The sequence below is a fragment of the Grammomys surdaster genome, unplaced genomic scaffold (assembly GCF_004785775.1).
Source record: "Grammomys surdaster isolate TR1022 unplaced genomic scaffold, NIH_TR_1.0 129, whole genome shotgun sequence".
Lineage (NCBI taxonomy): Eukaryota > Metazoa > Chordata > Mammalia > Rodentia > Muridae > Grammomys > Grammomys surdaster.
Genome location: NW_021604587.1, coordinates 17,950,051 through 17,972,069, shown reverse-complemented (window position 1 = coordinate 17,972,069; position 22,019 = coordinate 17,950,051). Strand labels below are relative to the sequence as shown.

At 44.0% G+C, this 22,019-nt stretch overlaps 1 protein-coding gene and 1 pseudogene across 1 annotated transcript; one reads left to right on the top strand and one right to left on the bottom strand.

Annotated features, from left to right (window-relative positions):
• The first annotated feature begins 5,183 nt into the window (after positions 1–5,183).
• On the top strand, positions 5,184–5,799 carry LOC114609590 (annotated as a pseudogene).
• Positions 5,800–14,270: 8,471 nt separating this feature from the next.
• Positions 14,271–21,782, bottom strand: Snrpb (small nuclear ribonucleoprotein polypeptides B and B1). Its single transcript, XM_028755408.1, has 7 exons — positions 21,635–21,782; positions 19,437–19,588; positions 17,758–17,869; positions 16,201–16,353; positions 15,657–15,795; positions 15,231–15,356; positions 14,271–14,571 (listed from the first exon to the last, which is right to left on the bottom strand). The coding sequence occupies exons 1-7, from the start codon at positions 21,635–21,637 to the stop codon at positions 14,561–14,563; spliced, it is 696 nt and encodes a 231-aa protein (XP_028611241.1). The 5' UTR covers positions 21,638–21,782; the 3' UTR covers positions 14,271–14,560.
• Positions 21,783–22,019: the final 237 nt, after the last annotated feature.

The following is a 22,019-nucleotide window of genomic DNA, read 5'->3' as shown; positions in this document are numbered from 1 at the left end:
GAGTTCAGGTTGCCTAGGCCCAGAACCCATGCACGTCACCAAAGGGTACATGTCTGTCTCTTCATGAGTGTCTATGGAGTGAGCTCTCCTGGTCACGGAGGCCGGACACGTCAGTCTATGTGCATATGTGAGGGGCAGGTTACTGATATCACATGTGACACTTGCAGACTGAAATGGCTGTGACTTTGTTTTCCTTCCTTCTACAGGATTCACATTTTCAGGGACAGGTGGGAGTGCTTAATTTAGGTCTATGGAGTGCTTCTCGGATTTAGTTATCAACAATGAAGTCCCAAGAATTCCTAAGACTTTAAGGCACTTCTGGATGAGGTTAGGTTCCAAACTCCTGCTTTACTAGGACAAAGTTAAGGGATACAGGCCAGTCTGCAGTGTCCCCTCTTCACTCTCCCCCCAGGAAAAGTCAGGCAAGGAGCCTGTGGGAATGGCTGCAGTCTGAGAGCCATGTAAGCTAAGAGATGTTATACTTGTGACTCCAGCCTTTTGTGTCTTTCCATTGCCACAGGCCTGCGCTGGTTCAATGGCAGTGGCACGGCTAGTCCAATGGCAGTGGCACAGTGATTCACTTCCATTTACATTCATGCCCAGGGTGGCTGAAAGCAGGGAAAACTGTGCGTTCTCATTATTACTGCTTCTCTGCCTCATACTGGGGTTCCGGTGCAGTAAAACAGGAAAGCACAGCAGCTATCCAGAGATGAAGTCAATGCAAATTGGATCAAAATTTTTAAAAGCAAAAAGACGGAAACCAACTGTCCAGAGGGGACTCTCAAGCACTCCAACATAGGCCTGGGATATGGGGAGCCAGTCTGCCCAGCACTGCACAGAAGCTCAGGACTGGGCACTGCCCAGGAAAGACTAGGAAGTCCTGAGCAATCACTCTACCTCTAGCTGACCTTGCAGGTGTGCACAAACAGGAAGTAGGGACTAATGAAGAATACCAAACTTCCTGCCAAAGGATAAAGGTGTGCCTTAGCACACAGAGGACCACAGTAAAGCCTGGGAGTTTCCCACTCAAGGCACTTACCAGCTAATACACCAAGGTTTCAGTGTCTACACACAACTCCACAGAACTAGGTCAAGAAAGTCACTAACAACAAAAACCCACAGCAGTATACAATGGGGAGATGGGAGCTTGCTCCAGATTCAGCATGATATATTAGCTAAAAGTCTGGGCCAGGGGTGAGAAGGGGCTGACACAGAAGTAACAGAATATGACACATGTCCGAAACAAATTCCACTTGAGGAAGTCCAGACATCAAGCCCACACAAAATCTGCTGTCTTAAATATGTTCAAACAACTAAAAGATGACAGAAAGCTCAGTCAGTGAAGAACTTGTGCAAGCATGAAGGCCAAGAAACATGAGCCTGTAACACTGATTCTAGGGCAGCAGCTCCCTGGGGGTTGTGGCCAGACTGGACAAATCGGTGAGCTCCAGGTTCAGTGAGAGACACTGAAGAACAAGATGAAGTAATGGCTGCTGCTAGGGCTTAGACACAAACACACACACACACACACACACACACACACACACAGAGAGAGAGAGAGAGACAGAGAGAGACAGAGACAGAGAGAGAGAGAGAGAGAGAGAGAGAGAGAGAGAGAGAGAGAGAGAGAGAGAGATGCATCATGTACACACAGATAAAAAGCTAGAAGATGATGAAAACAATATCTTAGGATAAAGTCTACCACTAAGGGCTAGACATTCTATACTAGAAGTCCACAGGGATCCTGGAGTTGAAACGTATTAAACATAAAGAATGCTTTGCTCCAGGAGCTCAGCAGTAGATCTGAGCTGCAGAGGAAAGAGCCAGATTCTCTGGGTCTTTGTTTGCTGTGAGCATTCTTATAAAGCTGAGTCTTTGGGGGTGGCAGGGGGTGGCAGAGGGGAGGGAATGAATTCTCAGGCCTAGCCAGGGCCCTAGAAAAAGTCCCAACTTCACATATACAGCCTATCCATTGATGTAGTGGTGAATTAGTTAAACTGCTTTGGCTCTGTGCTGCACCCACCCGAGAGCTCTCTGGATTTGTGAATGAACACACACACACACACACACACACACACACACACACACACACCAGCTAATTATGATATGCCTTGACTAGTTCAAGGCTGGGTACTTTTAAACCTCTCCAAAGCTAGCAAACACTCCCCTCTGGTATTCATGAGTTAACATCTCTGCTACCCCAGACCCTAGGGGCTACTTTTCCAGATTCTAACATGCCAGTGGGACTTGCATGGAAAATGGGAAATGTGTTACGCTGGGGGAGAGGTTATGCCTATGTTTCCACAGGAAAAAAAAAGCTGTGGGTTCCTTCCAAATTGATAAAAATCAGACATGACAAAGGGAGACCTCCTGAAGACCTTGGTGACACAGAAGAAAAGGGAGACAAACGCAACCAACTAAATAGGTGATGTATATATGATGATATTTATGTCTCTTATATGGAGACAGCTCTGGAACAGGCAGGGACTAAAATGTCTATACGAAGCCAAGAACATTTATTGGGTACTAATTTCTAATGACTTGTTAATACATGCCATCCTTTATGAGGGCATGTATACAAAGTTATATTACAGTTTGATTAAGTGATCAAACTAACCTGAAGAAAGGCAGTCGTCTTTCTTTATTGATCTTCATTGACAAAGCTGTGTACCCTGCATGCTCCATGTGAATGTCCTTACAGGACTACCTGCTGCTTTTAAGTTTTATATATTGCAGGATGAAAGAAGAGAAAGACAGCCCTAAAAAGATTCATACTCGGGGATGCTGAAACTCCAAGACCTACTATTCCAGCTTCGTGCTCGATTCTACTGCAACTACGTCGAAGCTGCTTCTTTTAAAGACTTGCTTCCAGAACTTTTCCAGAACAGCTAGCTTGCCTGTCCAGCCTTTCCAACTGTAGCAGTCATGATGTTAGCTAAGCAATGAACTTTCTCAGCACATAGTGACTGCAAGGCAAATGATGTCCACTAGCTTTCCTTTGACTAAGCCAATTTTTCTATTTCCCTTTGGGCCCCCAGATGGGAATTCTTCGCCCCAACTCAGCTGGAAGCAGACAAAAGGAGATCATTGTCCCAGTTCCTTATGTTGGGGTGGATGGTTCTGGTTACTTTAGAAATTATACATATGTTGTCATTTAAAGGGTACTTTACAAATGTAGCTTTGGACAGGGAGGGAACTAGAGAGCTTAAATTCAGGGATTTCTACCTTTCCTGTCCTCTTCTCTATCCTTCCTCCTTAGGTAAAAGGGAGGGAGGAAAGAAAGGGGGGACATAGTAATATCATAGAAATCATAGAAATAGACAGATAGGGATAGGTTAGCAAATTTACTCTTAAGTGAAACATTACATAGGTATATCTTACATTGGTGGAAATCTCTATAATTGATACAAAGTTGAAGTTATAATCTCTTACATTGGTATAGAGTTTATTTTGTACAAATTTAAGGTTTTCACTGGTATGAGTTTTTTTATTGATATAAAAGTGGGATTAATATTGTTACTCTCATGTAGGCATTGTGCCTATGTAACTCACTTAGAAATACAAGGCTTAGACCCAGTCATTTTTTAACTTTTTAAAAACTGATTTGAGATGGTTAGTCTGTGAGTTAAGGGCCTATAGCAATTGCATGGCTGTGAGTTTATAGTTAGGGTGTTTTCTAGATTTTAATTAGAAATAGCTGAGAGGAGTTAACAGACAACAGTCCAGATTGCTTTATATAGATAGTTGGTTTTCAAAAATGTCAGAAGTCCACGGAAATGACGTTACTAACATTTCTGTATTAATGTTCATTTTCATTAGAGACCTGTCTGCTCCTGACAGCTTCCCTGTCTTGGATTCTAAGAAGAAATTGAGCATCTTTGGAGTTACTCCAGTTGTGGCCAGACAGCCACTAGGCAAGAATTGCCTCTTTTCATCTATAGACAAAATACTGTCCAGAAAAAGGACACACTTGCAGAACAGTCGACTGATTATATCTGCCAAGACAGAGTAATCAGCCCTTAAAAATTCTGCATTACCAGGTCTACCAGATGATTCTGGGCCAGAAGGCTGAAGACCAGATGCTCCAACGTTTTGAAGTAATGGACGGTCCAGGTGTTCAGCGGTCTATATAAAATTGGCTAAGTTTTGAAAGCTATGCTTTGAGCTTCCCATATCTTCAGTTAATTCAGTCATTCTGGATTTCTGATGGGGTTGAAGACTTATAGTCTCACAGCCAATGCAGGCTATTTACTTTGAGAGGATGGTTTTCAAATGGCATTCATTCTAAAGACAGGACATAAGCCAGGTTCAGAACTAAGTCTTTTAGTTAAGAGAGATGGCAGAGGTTCTATTTAGTTAACAAAAATGATGGACTGGGTATTAGGTCTATCTTGCACTTTAACAATTACAACATGGTAATATAGTTTGTGTTCAATTCATATCTGAGAGGAAAGAATTTTTTAATTGGACAAAAAGGGGGAAGTGTTGTGGATAGCCCCAGCCTTGTATTTTGATGCTAGTTCCACTTTCCTGGGAGGGGCTGCAGAGGAGGAGTGAGTCTGTACACAGGTGACTTCTTGTGAACCTTCTGTCCAATTAAATTTGTAAAATAAAGGCTAGAGCCAGTGGTTGGGCAATAGAAGGGGAGGTGGAGAAAGAGGCTTAGGGGAGGAGAGAGGAGGAAGATGGCGGAAGAGGAAGCAGAAGGAGGAGGAAGTCGATGGAGGAGCAGGAGGTGGAAGGATAATGGAGGAGAAGCATGTGGCCTGGAAAAACCGCAAGTTATAAGGGATCTCATAGCTGGGGAATAGAGTAGTGTAATGGTAAATCTGCTCAATCTAGGCATGCAGTTTATATCCGTAATTATTGAGTTGTGTTTTCCTTGACTGGTCTTATTTGGGTCTAATTTTCATCTTTCTGCTACCCTATCATGGCAATTCTCTGTCTCTCCTCTCTCTCCCCTGGTCCCTTGCCCACACAATCTAAAAGTCCTGCCTCTGTCTCCCTGCCCAGCCATTGGCAATATGGCAATTCTTTATTACCAATCAAAGCCAGCTGGGGGTAGGAACCCTCAGGACTAGAGTGTGGCTTTGGGAGACGAATTAAGACAAAGCATTAGGGAGAAAGCCAGAGCCAGTTTGCAGGCAACTCAGTGGTGGTCGTGCTCCCACTACAGTGCAATCATGTCGATTATGTCCTATAATGGAGAAGCCATCCCGGCCATGAAGGGAAAGAACTGTGTGGCCATCGCTGCAGATAGGCATTTCGGGATCCAGGCCCAGATGGTGACCATGGACTTCCAGAAGATCTTTCCCATGAGTGACAGGCTCTACATAGGCCTGATTGGCCTGGCCACTGATGTCCAGACAGTTGCCCAGCGTCTCAAGTTCCAACTGAACCTGTATGAGCCAAAGGAAGGTGAGCAGACAAGCCTTATACCCTCATGAGCATGACGGTCAACCTCTTGTATGAGAAACGGTTTGGTCCCTACTACACAGAACTGTCATTGCTGGCCTGGACCCGAAGACTTTTAAGCCCTTCATTTGCTCTCTAGACCTCATTGGCTATCCCATGGTGACTGATGACTTTGTAGTCAGTGGTACCTGCTCCAAAAAAATGTATGGGATGTGTGAGTCTCTCTGAGAGCCCAACATGGATTCAGAACACCTGTCTGAAACCATTTCTCAGGCCATGCTGAATGCTGTGAACTGGGATGCTGTCTCAGGCATGGGCGTCATTGTCCACATCATTGAGAAAGACAAGATCACCACCAGGATGCTGAAGGCCTGGATGGACTAACCTGTGCTCTGGATGGACTAACCTGTGCTCTGGTCCTGTTTCCCTTTTGTTTTTCTTTTTAATAAAATAGCCTTTCTTTAAAAAAAAAAAAAAAAAGAAAAAAGAAAAAGCATTAGAACCAAATCCCAACTATTGAAATTGTTTATTTAATGTGAAATGGTGTTCTCACTAAAATCTGTATGTGGATGCTTACAGCATCTTTATTTTATTCATAATAACCCCAAACTAGAATAACAATCCACATGTCTGTCCTTCAAGGATTAAGTATGCAATAAGTATATAAACTACTTGTAGTATACCCATGCTGTGGAATACTACTCAGCCTTAAAAAGGAACTGTTGAAATCAATAACACCAGAAAGAATGCCATAGAATTATGTCAATTTTTGTTTTAAAAGCCAGTCTTAGAGCTGGGGCTATCATTCGGTTAACAGAGTACTTACCTCGCATGCACAAATCCCTGGGTTTACTCTCTAGTCCTGCATACACTGGGTGTGGTGATACATGCTTGTAATCCTAGCATTTGGAAAATGACAACTGTATGGTCATGCTCAGCTACATAGCAAGTTCGAGGCCACCTGGAGTATTTGAGATCCTGCCTTAAAAAAATCTAAAAGATTGCATCCTTTATGTTACCATTTAAAACAGTCTTAAAATAAGAAAATAATAGGAATGGAAACAGATTCCAGTTGCCCAGGGTCTGTGACACAGTGGGAAGAGTGAGTGTGGATACAAAGGAGCCTCCTGGGGCTAACCTGCTGTGACCACATCAGACATAACATCTTAGCTGTAATGTAGTCCTACAGCTTTAAGATGTTACCCCTGGGCCAAGCTATGTAAAGGATGCAGGGGATCTCCCTGTACTGTTTTTTCAGTCGCATGTGACTATATAGTCATTTCAAAACAACAATCTTAATTTTAAAAAGTAATAGGGATTTATTTTACTGCCTAGCATGAGCTATTCTCAAGAATGTCTCATGTGTGTCTTAGAAGAATGTGTAGAGCACTGTGGTTGGGCCCTATAGTTTTGACAAGTCAACACATTCATAATAACTGAAGTCTTCGTCTGCTAAATCTAAAATCCTGGACTGCTAAAAGACTTGTGTATTGATTGCTGCCAATCAGTTTTCTGTTGCTTTGACAAAAATGTCTGAGATGATAACTTATATAGACAAGCGTATAACTGAGGAGCGCCAGTAAGTCTTACATCATTTGCTAGGTCTCAAGAACACATTAAAAGTTCAGGCTGTTTCCAAGCTAACATTTTCCCTCCTTCTTACTTTCTCTTACTTTCAGGACCTCACGTTACTGAAGGAAGAATAGCCAACTGGTATACCAAGAGACTCAAGGCTCCTCACAGCCTCACAGCCTTATCTCTGGGAGATCTCTGGGCTAAGAATGCATCTCAGAACGAGACCTGGATGAAGTTCCCTTTATCCCTAGTGTTAGTATTCTGTCTAAACTCCACCTCCACAGTTACCTGGCAATAGCCAAGTATGTTCCTCCCCACAGTTACCTGGCAACAGCCAGGTAGGCCTGCCCACTATAAAAGGGGCTGCTTGCCCCCTCCTCTCTCTCTTGCTCTCTTGGGCCCTTGACCCTGCGCCTTCAGGTTCCTGTCCCCTCTTTCTTCCCCCCTTCACTTCCCCCTCTCTCCATGTGGTCATGGCCGGCCTCTCCTCCTCTCTCTCTCCTCTCACTCTCTCTCTCTCTTAATAAACCTCCCCTTGTGGAACTGTCTGGTCTGGCGTTATCTGTACAAAGCTGCGCGTGAAAATCTTTTCACCTAGTATAAACAAACATTTCTTTGGCTTTCTTCTTCCAGCTCTTTGAGATTGCTGAGTCCTCTGTCTAATTGTTCCAGCTAGTATGAAAACCTTAGGCTAGCTGTGACATTGGCCTCTCTAGTTATATCTTACCAGCTCTGAACATGTCATGTGCTGTGTCCTGTCCTCACAGCCAATGCTCAGTCTGCACAGGAGACCTCAGCTCTAGCCTAAACCACCCATCGTTTTCATTGTTTTTACCAAAGTCAAATAGGTTTCCTTAGATGAACGCTCCCCAGTGCGGTTTGAGGAATGAAAGTCAATGCCCCTCAAGTCATTTTGCAGTTACAGCCCAAGCCACTCACTGCAAAACTATCACCAGATGATGATACTCTTGACCTGTGCACACTGTTTTAGATCTGTTAGAACTATTCATTAACTTTGCTTCAATTTGTTTCAGAAGTTTAGAAAGACACTTAATGCCCTAACCTATAAAGCACAGACACACAGCACAGTGCGCTCCCCCATGGCTATTTGCCCTGGTGTTTGTGCAGCTGATGGAGGCAGACAACTGCTGTCAACATTCCAGACAGGATCACACAGCTTACACTAAACTAGAAACAGGTCAAAATTTGAAATCCAAAGCATCATTTCTTTTATACAACAATTTAAAACAATCTAAAACTCCTAGGTCAAACAATTTTAAGACGAAGACCCTATATATATTCAAAACTGAATCTCAGATTCCTGTCCCATTTAAATACCAATAGAAACTCCGTTCTCCCATCTGCTAAGGTGAAAAACCTTGAATTTATACTGTCCCTATTTTTCTTCACCTCAGTAATTACAGCTGTAAATGCTCTCTATTTACCTTCAACAGACACCAAGAACCTGCTCCCCGTCATCACCACCTCCACTGGAACCCACGCCATCATCTTGCTGGGAATTTTGCAGTGACCTCAACAATGTACCTTATTGTGTCCCTCAGCCTCCCTGGGGCATCCCTTCTCAGGACACTCTATCTCATAGGCACCCTCTCCACTCAGAGTGAAAGCAAGTGTCCCTCATGGTTCCCTGGCTCCTCCTGACTTCAGCTGTGATTATCATTTTACTCCTGCGAAGCTGGGTGGCTGCATCAGTCAGGTCTCCTCGGGAAACAGAAGCTATGCAGTGATTTGTTAGTAAGAAACAGGACCAAGGAAGAGCCACGTGCAGACTTCTAGAGCAGCTATCATGACTATGGCTGGGACATAGTGTCCAAGGAAGGGCATATTCCCATCCACCGCTAGCTGAGAGCCAGGTCTACCTGGATAGGGAGGCTGTGGCTCAGTATAGAAGCCACTGTGGCTTCTCCGTATCAGAACTTGCTACAGATCTGCCAGAGGAAAGCACTGCTGAGGAACCTCCCACAGACCCTGTGACACCACCACCCAAATGTGCCAAAGGAAGCTACCTAGTGCCAGTGCCCACTGTGCATTGCAAAAGCCCCTTTTCCTGACAAATTTTGGTGCCAGAGAAATAACTCAGGCTGCAAAGAGACAATCTCTTCTGATAATGTCTCTCTAGCACCCTCTACTGACACACCTGAACAACTGCCCCGAAAAGAAAAAAAGGGTGAGTGGATTTGGAGCTGACAGGAACCCTTCCAGATGTTCTCTAGAACACCAAGTGCATGCTCAAACAGCAAGACCAGTGCCTCTGGACTTCCGCCTGGAAAGCTTGGGCTGCTCTCACACACATATGGCCTGTCCCTTGCTTCCTACAGGCGTCTGCTCATCTTGTCCTTTGTGATGAGGAAGTCTCACCAATGATATTCCAGACAGTCCGTCTCCTCCAGAGATTACCATGACTCAGCACTGCTCATTTACATATTCGTTCATTTTCCATGAAAATGCAAGCTCCTCAGGTACAGGAGCTTGTTCTATTTGTTCACTCTTGTGTACCCAGCAGAGTTGACTAGAAAAGAATGGTGTCTAGCACACACAGTAGGTGCTCAATAAATATGCATGGATAAATGCATTGTTTTATACGATGCAAGAGCGGACAAATACCAGCCAGTATCACCTGGACAACACACTTCGCATGGTGGCACTCCTCTTTAGATTGCCCCCAAGAGCTCTTGGCTGTCTTGCTCTTCAATCCCTATAGGGCTTATGTACAAACAAATTTATTCATGTCAAAAATGTGCAGCACTCAGGCTGAAACAAGAAGATGAGATTGAGGGCAGCCTGAGTTACACAGCAAACCAACCAACCAAACCAAAACAGGTACAGCTAACTGAGTTCCATCACAGACTAACACACACACACACACACAATTTCTCTACTTCCTCCCCCCACCCCCAAAGGACACGAGACTCAGATCAAGAATAAAGCATCACCAGCCCCCTGCATGTGCTATCTGTGTCAAAATATCCATGGTCAAGGCTTCTCCATTATTGAGGTTTTTATACTTTCTTGAACAGAATTACGTTGTTTTACATGTTTTGAGTTTGGACTTTGACATCTATTACTTGACCATCTGTAGAGAAGATTCAAACTGCCATGTGTTGCTGCAGACTCACTATGCATCTCCTTTCATGTAAGATGTTCCACTGTACAAATATACAAGTTGTCTAATTTAATGTTGATACGTATTTAGGTATTTGTGAATACAGCTTTGTATATATTCTCATACATGTCTTTTTGTAACTGTGTCAACATTTCTATCGGGCATATATTTTAGTATGAAAATGCTAAATCATAGAATATGTGTATGCTCAACTTTACTAAAAAAAAAAAAAAATCCCCTCCTAAGACTGGTTCTTAATCTGTTAATCTGACCCACTCTGTAAGTAAAGCACTCAGCAATGTTCACAGCCCTTACTTAATAAGGAATTCTGGCAATGGGTGTGGTTTTCCTTTGACACCCAGATAAACACTGGTTTACTAAACAGAAAAAAGATGTGACATACACAAGAATAACCAGTTCCATAGCTAAGTCTAAAGCTGCAGATCTGCTCCGAAAAAATATAAAGACAGGAGGGAGGGGGAAAAGACGCAAAGAGAAATGGAGACAGCGACACAAACCCCAAGTCCAGCATCCAGACCCACACATGCGGTCCAAGTCTTCCTCACAGAGCGATGCTGCCTCCTGGTGGATCTGGACCTTTCCAAGTTCGTCATCTTAAATGCATCTGATTTTCAAAACTAGGTGATGTACATATTTAAAAGGTTCTGATAGTCAGTATACATTTTCCCTTTCATTTTTTTTCCTTTCAAAACAGGCTCTTCCCATAATCAACTAGTTCCTGAGACAAAGAGATTACTGGTATGTGCACCTGGACTCACTGGTGCACATGTAACAGGGCAAACAGACTCAAATTTTCAAGGTAATTAACTTTAACTTCCTTGATAATTAAAATGCTTACATCCTTTGACTCAAATTCCATTTAATTAACTAAATATAGAGTAATATTTATGAAAGATTCAGCCATCTCATTGTTAGTGAAAAAATAAGTTAGCTGTCCAATCACCAAGAACTGATTAATAGTGGTCATTCACACATTATGTTTATAAAGCTCTGAGGGTATTTTTGACAGCACAAGCCTATACTGTAACTCCAACTACTCAGGAAGTGGCATGGTGGACTAAATTTAAGGTCTGTACATTCAAAGCTAAAGTGGCTAACTTAGACACTGTCTCAAAATAAAGAAGGCTGACGACATGGCTTCAGCAGTAGAGCAATTACCAAGCGCAGTCAAGGTTCTTAGGATCAATCCCCAAGACTATAAAGAGAAGCAGCTTTCTGGCTGTTAAGATGGTTCAACGGGTAAAAGTGCTTGCCTGGTGACCCTTTGATCCCTGAGACCAAGGAATAAACAACCCCCACAAGTTATCCTCTGACCTCCATGTGCATACCACGGTCCACACTTTCACATATACACACTAAATTTAATTTTAAATAACTAAAGGCTACGCTAGAGATGGTGCAGGATTGACAGTACTGGCTGCTCTTGCAAAGGAGTTAGGATCAGTTCCTAAAATCAACAGTGACTCACAAGGGAATCTGGCACCTTCTTCTGGCCTCTGGAGACACTGGGCAGGGAAGAGTACACTTAGGAACATACAAAAGCCAAGATACTCACATATAAATCATCTTTAATATAGAAAAATATTTTTGAATACGTAAAAACCAAAAAAGGAACCAACATCAGACAAGTGGCAAACATTGGATGCTGGGACTCCATTTTCCTTCAAGTCACTCCATTTGCAATTATTTTTCCCTTCTAAGCTGCTTCACATTGCTAGCATCCTTTGGTACATTAAACTTCACAACTCTGAAGTCCCCTGTACCTTTTTGTTGTTATTGCTTATGCTTTCAATGTCAAACCTAAAAACCCACCATTATAAAGTACTGAATGATTTGAATTCTTATAATCAGTACATCATTTTACCTTTTCTAGATTGTTGGTTGAGAATGCAGTGAGGTAGAGGTCTGCGGTCATTCCTATCTCAACATTATGTGTTTAAGGTGCTTTCTTTAATGACTGTCAAGCTTACCTCCCTAGTCAAGAGCTTCTCAATTCCCATCTCTACTCACAGTCCATGCTGAGACGTCACTATTGTACTCCATCACAGCTTTGACCTCAAACATCTTACTTGGAAGACTTTGGCTATTCAAGGCTCCCTGTGGCACACAAAACTAGCATGTTTAAGTATTAAAAAGTTACTAGACTTAAGAGAATCAAATCCATTTAGGTGGTACAACTAGGTTAACAATCATGTTCCAACCCATGAACATTAAACATCTTTCCTCATTTCCCTTCACGATTTTTCATTTTAAGACCTTAAACCTCTTTGATGCCTATTCTGGTTGCTACCTGTGATCACTAATCTTAAACTGTCAACTAAATTTACAATTAACTAAAAACCCAAGCATCTGGGTATGCCTGAGGCATTTTTTTCTTAATAAAATCATTTGAACTGGGGAAAACCACTTTTAATCTTTTGAGGTGGGAAGATCCACCTTTAATCTGGGCCTTCTGGTAACAACCTATAGAAAGCACATGGAAGACAGAAACTTACTCTTTGCCTTGTTACTCTTGCTGGCAGGAGCCACTTCCTTGGGTGTTGGGAGCCGACTCCTAGCCGAAAGTGGCTATCATCTTTGCAGCCATCTCAGGCCATATACCCTGACAAGAGACTTGTTTTCAACAGCCCACAACAGCTGAGCACACTCTGATAAACATCTTGTTTTTCTCACATATCTTGTTTTGCTGTTTAGTGCCACCAGCTGCAAGGCGCAGCATCCACGCTGCTGGGTGCACGTGGTCTCCTCACTGCTAGCTAGGCACACGTGATATCCACGCTGCTAGGTGCACGTGGGCTCCTCACTGCTAGGCGCACGTGATATCCACGCTGCAAGGCACATGATGTAGTGCCTTCAGCTGAGCTTGTCCACGAGGGCAAGGCACGTGGTAAAGGGTATAAATACCCAGGATTTCCTTCCAATGAACAAGACTTGATCAGACTCCCTGTCTTGTCTCCATTCTTCGCGTCTCCGTCCCCCACTCTCTCTCTTGCTAGGCCCTGACCCTCGGACCGGAGCAGCAGAACGGGCCGTTACGAAGTAGCCCCCAGAACGTGAGGCAGCTCGGGCGGCTACACTTGGGATTGTGAATAACGAAAACAGATACACAGCCTTGTGGACTTAACTACTGGAGTCTTGGACTTTCTATGGGTAGACAGCCATCGTTGGACTAGTTGGACTGCAGCCTACAAGCCAGTCTAATAAACCCCCTTTTATAGTTGATTTCTTAAGTTCTGTTCTAGAGAACTCTAATTCACTATCCCAACTGAATTATTAATTTCCCTTTCAGACTGACACTTGTATAAACTTGTATCCATGTCTACCCTACAACTTTACTCCATGTGCTCACTCACTGGCTGCCTTACGGATTTGCAACTTCCTGGACACAGTCCTATCATTGGCAGTTACTTTACTCTCCTGGCTACACGTTTCCTTCCCAACTGCCCTAACTCAGCCTCCAGCACTAGGTGGAACAGCTAACGCAGGAGCTTTAAGTTCTTGGCTGTGCAGCCACTCCCCCACCCTGACAGTGCTGGGAATCAAATCCACCTTTGCAAATATTGGGCAAATATTCCATCTCTATGCCACATCCCCCACCCCTAGCTGAGAGACTCGTATGTTTAGAATGTCCTTCTGTTCCCAGTTTGGTCATGAAAGGGTAATGGGATTCATCACTGACTCTCTTTACTTCTGCTAATGTGACTTCAGAACTATCACTGCATGCCAAGAAACCCAGCCCCTCCCTTCATGGTTCACCACTCGTCTCGATGCACTAAGTACCACAGTGCTGCTCACTCTCTCTTCATCTGAACAAACCGGCAACCCCATTACAAGTTTGGTTACAGCATGTCCATGCAGGCCTGAGACAAAGTTAACAGTAGCCACCTGCAACCCCTCAACGGCATTCTCACTTTTAGTGAGAATCTGCCTATCCAAGGGAAGTAACACTTAACATCATATTTATCTCCTCAAACTGATCTTTACATCTGATAGGCAAAAAGCTTCATTCTGAGTCACCTTTGCAATTTTCTTAGTCCAAACAATAAAATATTAGTGGGACACAGCTAAAAGTAGGGTTAAAATTTCCAAGGTAAGCTTTTCTGTTAGGCACTCTAAGGACAATGGAGGTATCAAGTGGATGTATAACAGTCTCTTAGTTTATTATAAACCAGCTTCAGAGGCCACAGGGGGGAAAAAAGGACTATGTACAGCCTTTTGGGAAACAGGCAAGGAGCTGAGGAGGACCAAGATGAGTCTAGGGCCTTGGAGGGCACATTTTCCAGGGAGGGAGCCCTGAAAGGGACACCAGACAATCCAGTGAGATTCCATGAACAGCATAACAAACAAACAGGTCTGTGGTGACCTGACCCTGGGGAATAGGGTCCACGTCTCCTCGGAGCTACTGACATAATGCTGTGCGTAAGATCAAAGCAGACCTAAAGCAAGAGAAACAAGTTTTTAGTCAGTACCTGCCTGATCTATAACCCAAGTCCCCAACTTCCCAACTCTGCAAGTAGCTATCAAGTGACTACAGGAACATATAGTGCTAGTTGGAGACATTCCTGGAGTTGACAGGGCTAAGTCTGAAAAAACTACAAATGCAAAATCAGAGACATAAAATAAAATGGTCATAAAACCTGACCATTACTTATCTTCAGACCTACTATGATGACTTCATGGAAAGAACACAGGGCTGCTCGTCAAGACGCCCTCTGGGCTGGGGGGGGGAGTTTCACAACCTGGTTGGCCTCAAAATCAGAGATCCATCATGCCTCCTGAGTACTGGAATTAAAAGCACGAGCGACCATGCCCAGCAAAAGATACTCTTAAATTAGTCAAGGGCATCACACAGTCTCTACTGTGATCTCAGACCGTCTCATCTTATGTCGAGGGCTTCTGGGCTGAGCAATAAACACACCTCTGTTCCACTAGGGAGACAAGGCCAACCAGTTAAATGCTTACCTCTCCTCAATACTTTTTGGACACAGCTGTCCTCCAAGAACTCATTTCCCTAAATTTGAGGCCCCAAAATGGACGTGGCCTAAAGCAAACCTCCAGTTCCTGCCCTAGTAAATTCTAGGAAAGCAGCACTTACCTCGCATCCCTGGAGGAGGAGGTCGCATCCCAGGAGGGGGCATGCCCATTGGAGTTCCTCGGCCAGGAGGGATCCCCATTGGGGGACCCATGGGAGGCCTCATGCCAGGTGGTGGGCCCATCATACCTGAAAGAGAAAAGCTCATGTGATTTTCTAGAAGATGGAAGGAAACATCCAAAGCTGTCTACCAAGTCAGAAGGTATCCATCCTCTCAGCCTCTACAAAGTGGTCCCTGAGCCAGAGTGGAGTTCCTAATGGCTCTTGTCCAGCTAGTTCCCAGTTCAGTCAGCCAGGCTGGATCTCAGAGTAATCCTGCTTAATTACACAAACCCATCATCAGTTTCAGTCAAGGATCTATTCATCATGAATCCAGCTATGGCACTTTGTGACTAATTAGTCCTAGTGTCTTTTGATGCTGATATTCACCTGGAGGAGGTGCCCCTCGGCCCATAGGTGGAGGAGGACCCCCACGACCAGGTGGGTACTGAGTTGGGGCTCCTGCAATACTGGCTGTGGCTGCAGCTGCAGCAGCTGCAACAGTGCCTCTTCCTTGTGGGGTCATCACCTAAGAAAACAAAGAGGAATTAAAACACTATTCAGTACATCTTCCTATTCTTCTCCCAAACTACACTGAGCATCAAGTCTCCCAAAGCTACAGCTCACACCATTAGACTTTCCATGGAAAAGTCATGTATCAGGAAGCCTGACTCCAATTTCCAGCCTCTTGGCTAACATTAATATTAAGGGTTCCCAAGCCAACTTGGGAAAAGCACTTTCAGTTAAAACTGGTGACATGGAAAAAGAAATGTCACAGGAACATTCTGCTGAATTCAGTTGACTAGAACACAAACACTAATAGCCTGACAATCATGACTCTCATGAGACTGGTCATTCTGGACTCTTCCCTGAGCTGTGGATTCTCCCTTGTCCTTTTGACTACCAGACTGGTAATCTTCCTCCAATACCTCACCTGTTGGGATGGCCCTCCAACACCTCGGACTGGCCCCGCAAGTCCTGCAGGAGCCTGGGGCATGGGAACACCAGCCGGGATTCCTCTGCCAGCAGCTCTGCCAATGCCTGGCCCCCCAGCAGCTCCAGCAAGTGGAACTCGGGCAATGCCAGTCTGAAAAAAAGAAAGGAAGATGCCAAAATGCTCATTGCCTTCAAGAATTCTAAGTACATCTTTGGAATAGCACTGCCTAAACTTCTCGGATCTAAGGCATCTAAATAGCACTAACTATATACACTTAACACCATTTCTCCTTCCATGCAAGACCAAGAACCTATCACCGCTTTAAAAAACCAGATTTAAATCTAGAGAAGCCTGCCACTCCATACCTACATTCATTCCCATGAGAATAAAAACCAGAGTCAAAGCTCAGACTCTTAGTAAACATACCACTTGACCTGGCAACAGACACAGACGTAAGTGACCGTGGCCAAGTAATACCTCTTACACACATTCACAAATGAGAAAGGCTGTAATGTAGAATTTAATAGAACAAAATAAGTGAGATAAATTACTCTGTACTCACTTGAGAGGCTATCTATCATTAGCAGGACTTAAAGCAAAGCAAGAGGTAACTGAAAATATTTATAAAAATTAAAAGGCAGGACAATATTTTTCACGTGTTAAATACAAACCATGTGTGTGAAAAATAAACACAGGAGCTGAAGCAATCCTGTGGCAGAGTGCTTGCCCAGCATACATGATGCTCTGGGTTCAACTCAAGCATGGCAAAAATTAAAACAGATGCATACACACATAAATACAGGCTAAGAATATTCTCCTGGTTGTCAATGTCTTAAAAGAGAAAACAAATTTGGCTAGGTTCTTTTTAGAGAGCTCTATTTATAAACATAGTTGGTGTTTATAGAACCAAGAACATCTGGGATCAAATGTCAAGTTAACCATCTATTAGCTATGACATCTTAGGTGAGCTAAAACTCAAGTTTATTTCATCCATAAAGTGAGGATAATTTTCAAAAAGCAAACTAAAAACCTCTTGTAATGATTAAATAAAACACTGACATCCCTGGTGCACAGGTAATAAATAATATAAATATTAATATTCTGTAACTACCAAACAAAGTATTCATAAATTCTATTATTTTGAGCTGTTTTATTGTTGTTTTTTGTTTGAGACAGGGTCTTACTATGTAGCCCTGAAATCATAGATCCACTTGTCTCTGCAGGGACTGAAGGCTTGCACCACAGTACCCAGCAGAACTGTTAATTATATTAATTTTTTTGAGATTGTAATTACAGTTGCCCCTTTCCCTTTCCTTCCCTTTTTACTAATTGTTGTTACATGCATCTACGGAGCCTCAGGCAGCACCCTAATGATTAGGAGTCCTCTGGGGGTGGGGGTTAAAGCCACAAATTCTAGCTGCCTCTCCACTCACTGGCAAAGTAGTTGTTTTATGATTTCATTTATTATCTGTAAAGGGGTACACAGCCAAAGTACCTGACAGGGCCTGGCTCCCATGAGGGCCTCTCTTTGACAGGTATTTGGGAAGGACTTACATCTTTGGGAGGAGGTCCTTCTACTGTCATAGAGACCAGGTTCTCCCCTCGAAGCAGTACCAGACCAAGGACTCGCTTCTCTTCCCTTTCTGCTTGTTTGGAGTTCTTTGGCCTAAAATTGAATTTTTTAGAAGAAAAAAAAGCAAATATTAGAAAGTAAGGAATATTTAAGTTTCTGTGTCTAGGACCCACCAAAGTTGGCTGTGTAATACATAATCTCATGAATGGTACATAAACTTCCTCAAAGAGAAAGTTTGGACAGGCTAAGTGATCTCATATGGAGATAGCTGGCTGTTTTCTACCAAGCCAAGATGATACAAAGACCAGGAAACAAGACAAGCAGAAAGAAAGGCCAGCCCTGGCAAAGATGCTTCCACAGCCAACTGCAAATCCTTTCCTGGTTGTCTTAGCTATTACCTTGTTCCCTCCCTTCAGCTTAAGAGTTCTCAGAAAGAGATAGGCTAAACAATTCTTTGTCAAAAGTGAATGCCACTGGCCCCACACCCAAGTAACATGTATAACATTCCACCCTTCACCTTATATGAGAAACAGAAGGAAGAGAGGAAGGGAAGAGAGTCCACACACACAGATGGTGACTTCTCACAAGGATGACCTCACACCAGAGCCCACCCTAATGATGACTGCGACGAGTATGAAGTAGGAAAACTAACTGTAAGATGGGAGCAGGAAGTCATAAAGGAAACTATCCTGATTTCGAAAAAGACAACTTGATTTTATTTTTATTTTTCTTTTAGCTCATACTGGCTTAGTAAATAAGTCTATATTGGCTTTTCATAATGGAAAAAAATAGGTAGTCAAGTTTTTTTTCTCATTAACTTTATTTTTAAAATTTTTCAATATTTTTCAAACCAGAAAAATCTTAAAATGGAAGTTCCACATTGATCTGGCCCCACTCTAACACCTATCAGGCACTCAGGCATCTCTGCATTTTTACTCTATACTTGACCTTTGGCCATAAAAGAAAACAATCTCAAAAAGAACTTAAGGGAATTCGGTCAGTACATAATATGAATGCTGCATAGGACAAGAGTGTCATATGACAAGGCTCACCATCTTGCTGAGCCTCAAGATGTCCTGAATATATAAAATAGGACTGAAATAGAACACTTTGTTTGACGGGCCTGAGTTAGCTAGTAACTTACAGAATTGCAGCAAACCAGAAAATATCTCTACTCTTTTTTTTTTTTTTTTTAGAAAATGCCAACAAAAATGACCGGCCCCAAACCCACATGGGGAGCAGAGCACTTACCCTGAAGAGGGTCAGAGGCTTCTTAAAGCAGTTTCAGACCAGGCCGCATTAGGAGAGCCCTTTAGGCTACAGCTTTACAAATAGGTAATGAGGCCAGAAAATCAAGTTCTCCCCCCTCACACCTGTGGGGAGAACATGAGAGCCCTTTACCCCAGTACCCAGGGGCATGCAAAGTCAGAGTAATTTAAAGCCTAGCAGCCCTCCTCACCAGCTTCCACTTTGCTAAACTCAGAGAGCAAGGTTTGCTGGACTAAGGAAGAAGTCTTAGCGGCCAACAGTCCCATTTAAGTTACTCGTCAAAAGCAGGTGAGCAAGCAAGAACACTAGTTGCGTCACCATCCCAAACCTGGCCCACCCATCCAACCATTTCATCCTCAGTTCCTTCTCCGACCAATAGCTCTCTCCTTACTTGATCTTCCTGAACTCATCACAGTCACAGAGGATCAAATTCATGTGCTTGTCAAAAGCTTTGAAGGTCCCGATGAAGATCCGGCCATCTTGCAGGATGCATCTCATCCTGTAGTCGATGTGCTGCAGCATCTTGCTGCTTTTGCCCACCGTCTGTGAGGAGAACAGACATCAAGGAGGCTCAGCTCTTCTGCACTCACACACTTCTGGCTCTCTCCCAAGTCTTCCACCACAAACTAATTTCTCAACAATTTTCAGCTGTCTTCCACACAGTCTTTACCTGAGAATCTTCATATCACCCAGCTTCAGCCTAGACTTCTGCCCAGTAACCTGCTAGTCTCCCTTCAAGTTACCTTCCTCAGACTATAGCGATTTTGTCTATGTGTATCTGTCTCAGGAGACTGTAAAGAGTCCACGAACTAATCAAATCCATCCATACTAAATGGCAGGCTCAGTGCTATAAACATCTAAATCCAACAACTAAGAACTGGAATTTGACTGGCACTAAAAACCTACTTAAGGAAAAGCTTATTACTAGTAAGTGAATCAGCTCTGAAGCAAGAATAAAGTCCTCAAATCAAAAATTGGTTAGTGTGCCTCCAGGACTCCAGTGTAATAGGGTTAACTTTTCTGGGCTAGTGTTAATTAGTTTGCATACATAATATGCTGATATATAGCTTGTTACCCTTAATTTTTAATTAAGGCAACAACAGTTTCTATCCTGGCTTCCAATGTAGCTTTGCAAAAATAAAGGGGGAGCCTACACACTTCCCAAGGTGAACAGAAGTACCTGTCTCTGAGAAACAGATGGGCTTTCCACCAACCTAACTGGTATTATGTCATCCCTAACTACCCAAGTATCTTCTCTACCAGGAACTGCAACTGCTGTTCACCGCTGTGAGCATTCCCCAGTCCTAACCGTAAGACCCAGATTGTGTTTTCTGCTTAATCACGTTAAATAACTGTTCGTGGGGATAACCATACATCGGTCCATTTGCCTAGTAACAGCTAAAACTTTATTGGATACTCCCTGTATATCCAGGCCCTTGAAAGGGATTGTGTATTTCATTTGATCCTCAAAATTGGGCCCACTGCCATTCATTTTTACTGGTAAAATAGGCTACTCCGGCTGAAAATGAAGTAAGGACTTGCCTCAGTCAACTCTCAAAAAAAAAAAAAAAAAAAGATATTGTTTCACCACCTCGGGTTTCTTCAGCTACCCAACTAGAGTAATGTTTTGGAGATAATCGAGGTATTTATTACATTTGCTTTTCGGTCAAAACTAATCTTAAAAATCAGGATCCTCTGCCTTCTGAGTACAGAAATTATAAATAACAAACTGAGATTTCAAGCAACGGCCACTTTCCCTGGCTAACCTTTAAAAACTTAAGTTCATTAAGCCTATGAAAAATCTTGCAGTTAAGGCAAGGTTGGGCCTTCAGCAACCAGATTCCTGGAAACCTCTTGCCATCATCTACTGCAGTGCTCTCGCAGTTCTCCAGATTGCTAGCCCTCCCTCTCACATGGGGGAGCCAGGGCGCCCCTAAACAATTACTTCAGAGTCAGCTCTGCACCGGAACCCACCTACTGGAGAAAGCGTTCTCGCCCCTCCCTCGGCCATTACTTTTGCCTAATGCTGAGCTGCCATAGTGAGTTATATTAGGACTGCCTGGCTAGAAACTGACCCAAGTGAAGACAGAACTTCTTACTTCAGGGTGCAGTCCCAGCGCCTGACACACACCAACATCAAAATATGAGTAGCAAGGCCGCGCTCTGCTTGCAAACACTCTCCTTCACCCTCCCGCTCCCTCCGCTGCTAGACTCCGGTTTCCGGCCGTGACCTCCACTACTCCTCCGTCTCGCCCGGCGCTCCCCAGTCGGCCCGAGGCTCGCGCCTGCTCCACAATTCCGGGCACACATTGACACAGAAGTTTAAGGCTACCGAGGCCGCGGAACCAAAACCGCCGTGGCTCCAGGAGTCGGCATTTGACGGTCGCACATCGGCCTCTGTCCCCAGGTCGGCCTTCCCCTCTACCCCGGCGCTGCCTCTTGGCAAGTCTAGGCCTTTGCGCTGGGATTAAGCGGCTCCTACCCCGACCTTCTCCGCCACAGACGGCTCGGCTCCAACCCACGGATGCCGCCAGCTACCACCCCACTCCGCACCCCCGAGCGCCCTGCGGCCAGCCCGTGCCTTCTCACCATGGTGGCGGTTCGGATGGCTCAGATTCCCGTCGGATTCGCTTCCACAGAGGCCTAGTCGCCAGCCAGCCGCTGGATTCCCGCCGCCACTAACGGAAATGCAGCCTGCAAAATGCCGCCGCTTGTGAAGCTACTTCCGGTCCGGCCTCAGCTCTGGAGTTCCGGTCTCTGGAAGCCAATTAGGGGGCGGAGCATTAGCATCAGCTGACGGTTTGTTTGGTGTTTTTGTTTTTTGTTTTGTTTTTGGTGGAGTTCTCCCCCCACTTTGTTTTGATTTTATGGGCTTTTCCTCCTCGTTTTGTTTTGCTTTAGACTGGGTCTCACTGTGTCTTGAGCTTCGGATCCTCCTACCCACAGCGTCCTTAGTACGGGATGCTGGCGTACA

What these genes read in the sequence shown, in the direction of transcription:
- Snrpb (XM_028755408.1), bottom strand. An exon ending in GATGAGTTCAGGAAGATCAA is followed by an intron (nt 17,870 to 19,436) that starts GTAAGGAGAGAG and finishes ATTCAATTTTAG; the next exon opens with GCCAAAGAACTCCAAACAAG. An exon ending in TTGGAGGGCCATCCCAACAG is followed by an intron (nt 15,796 to 16,200) that starts GTGAGGTATTGG and finishes TTGTTTTCTTAG; the next exon opens with GTGATGACCCCACAAGGAAG.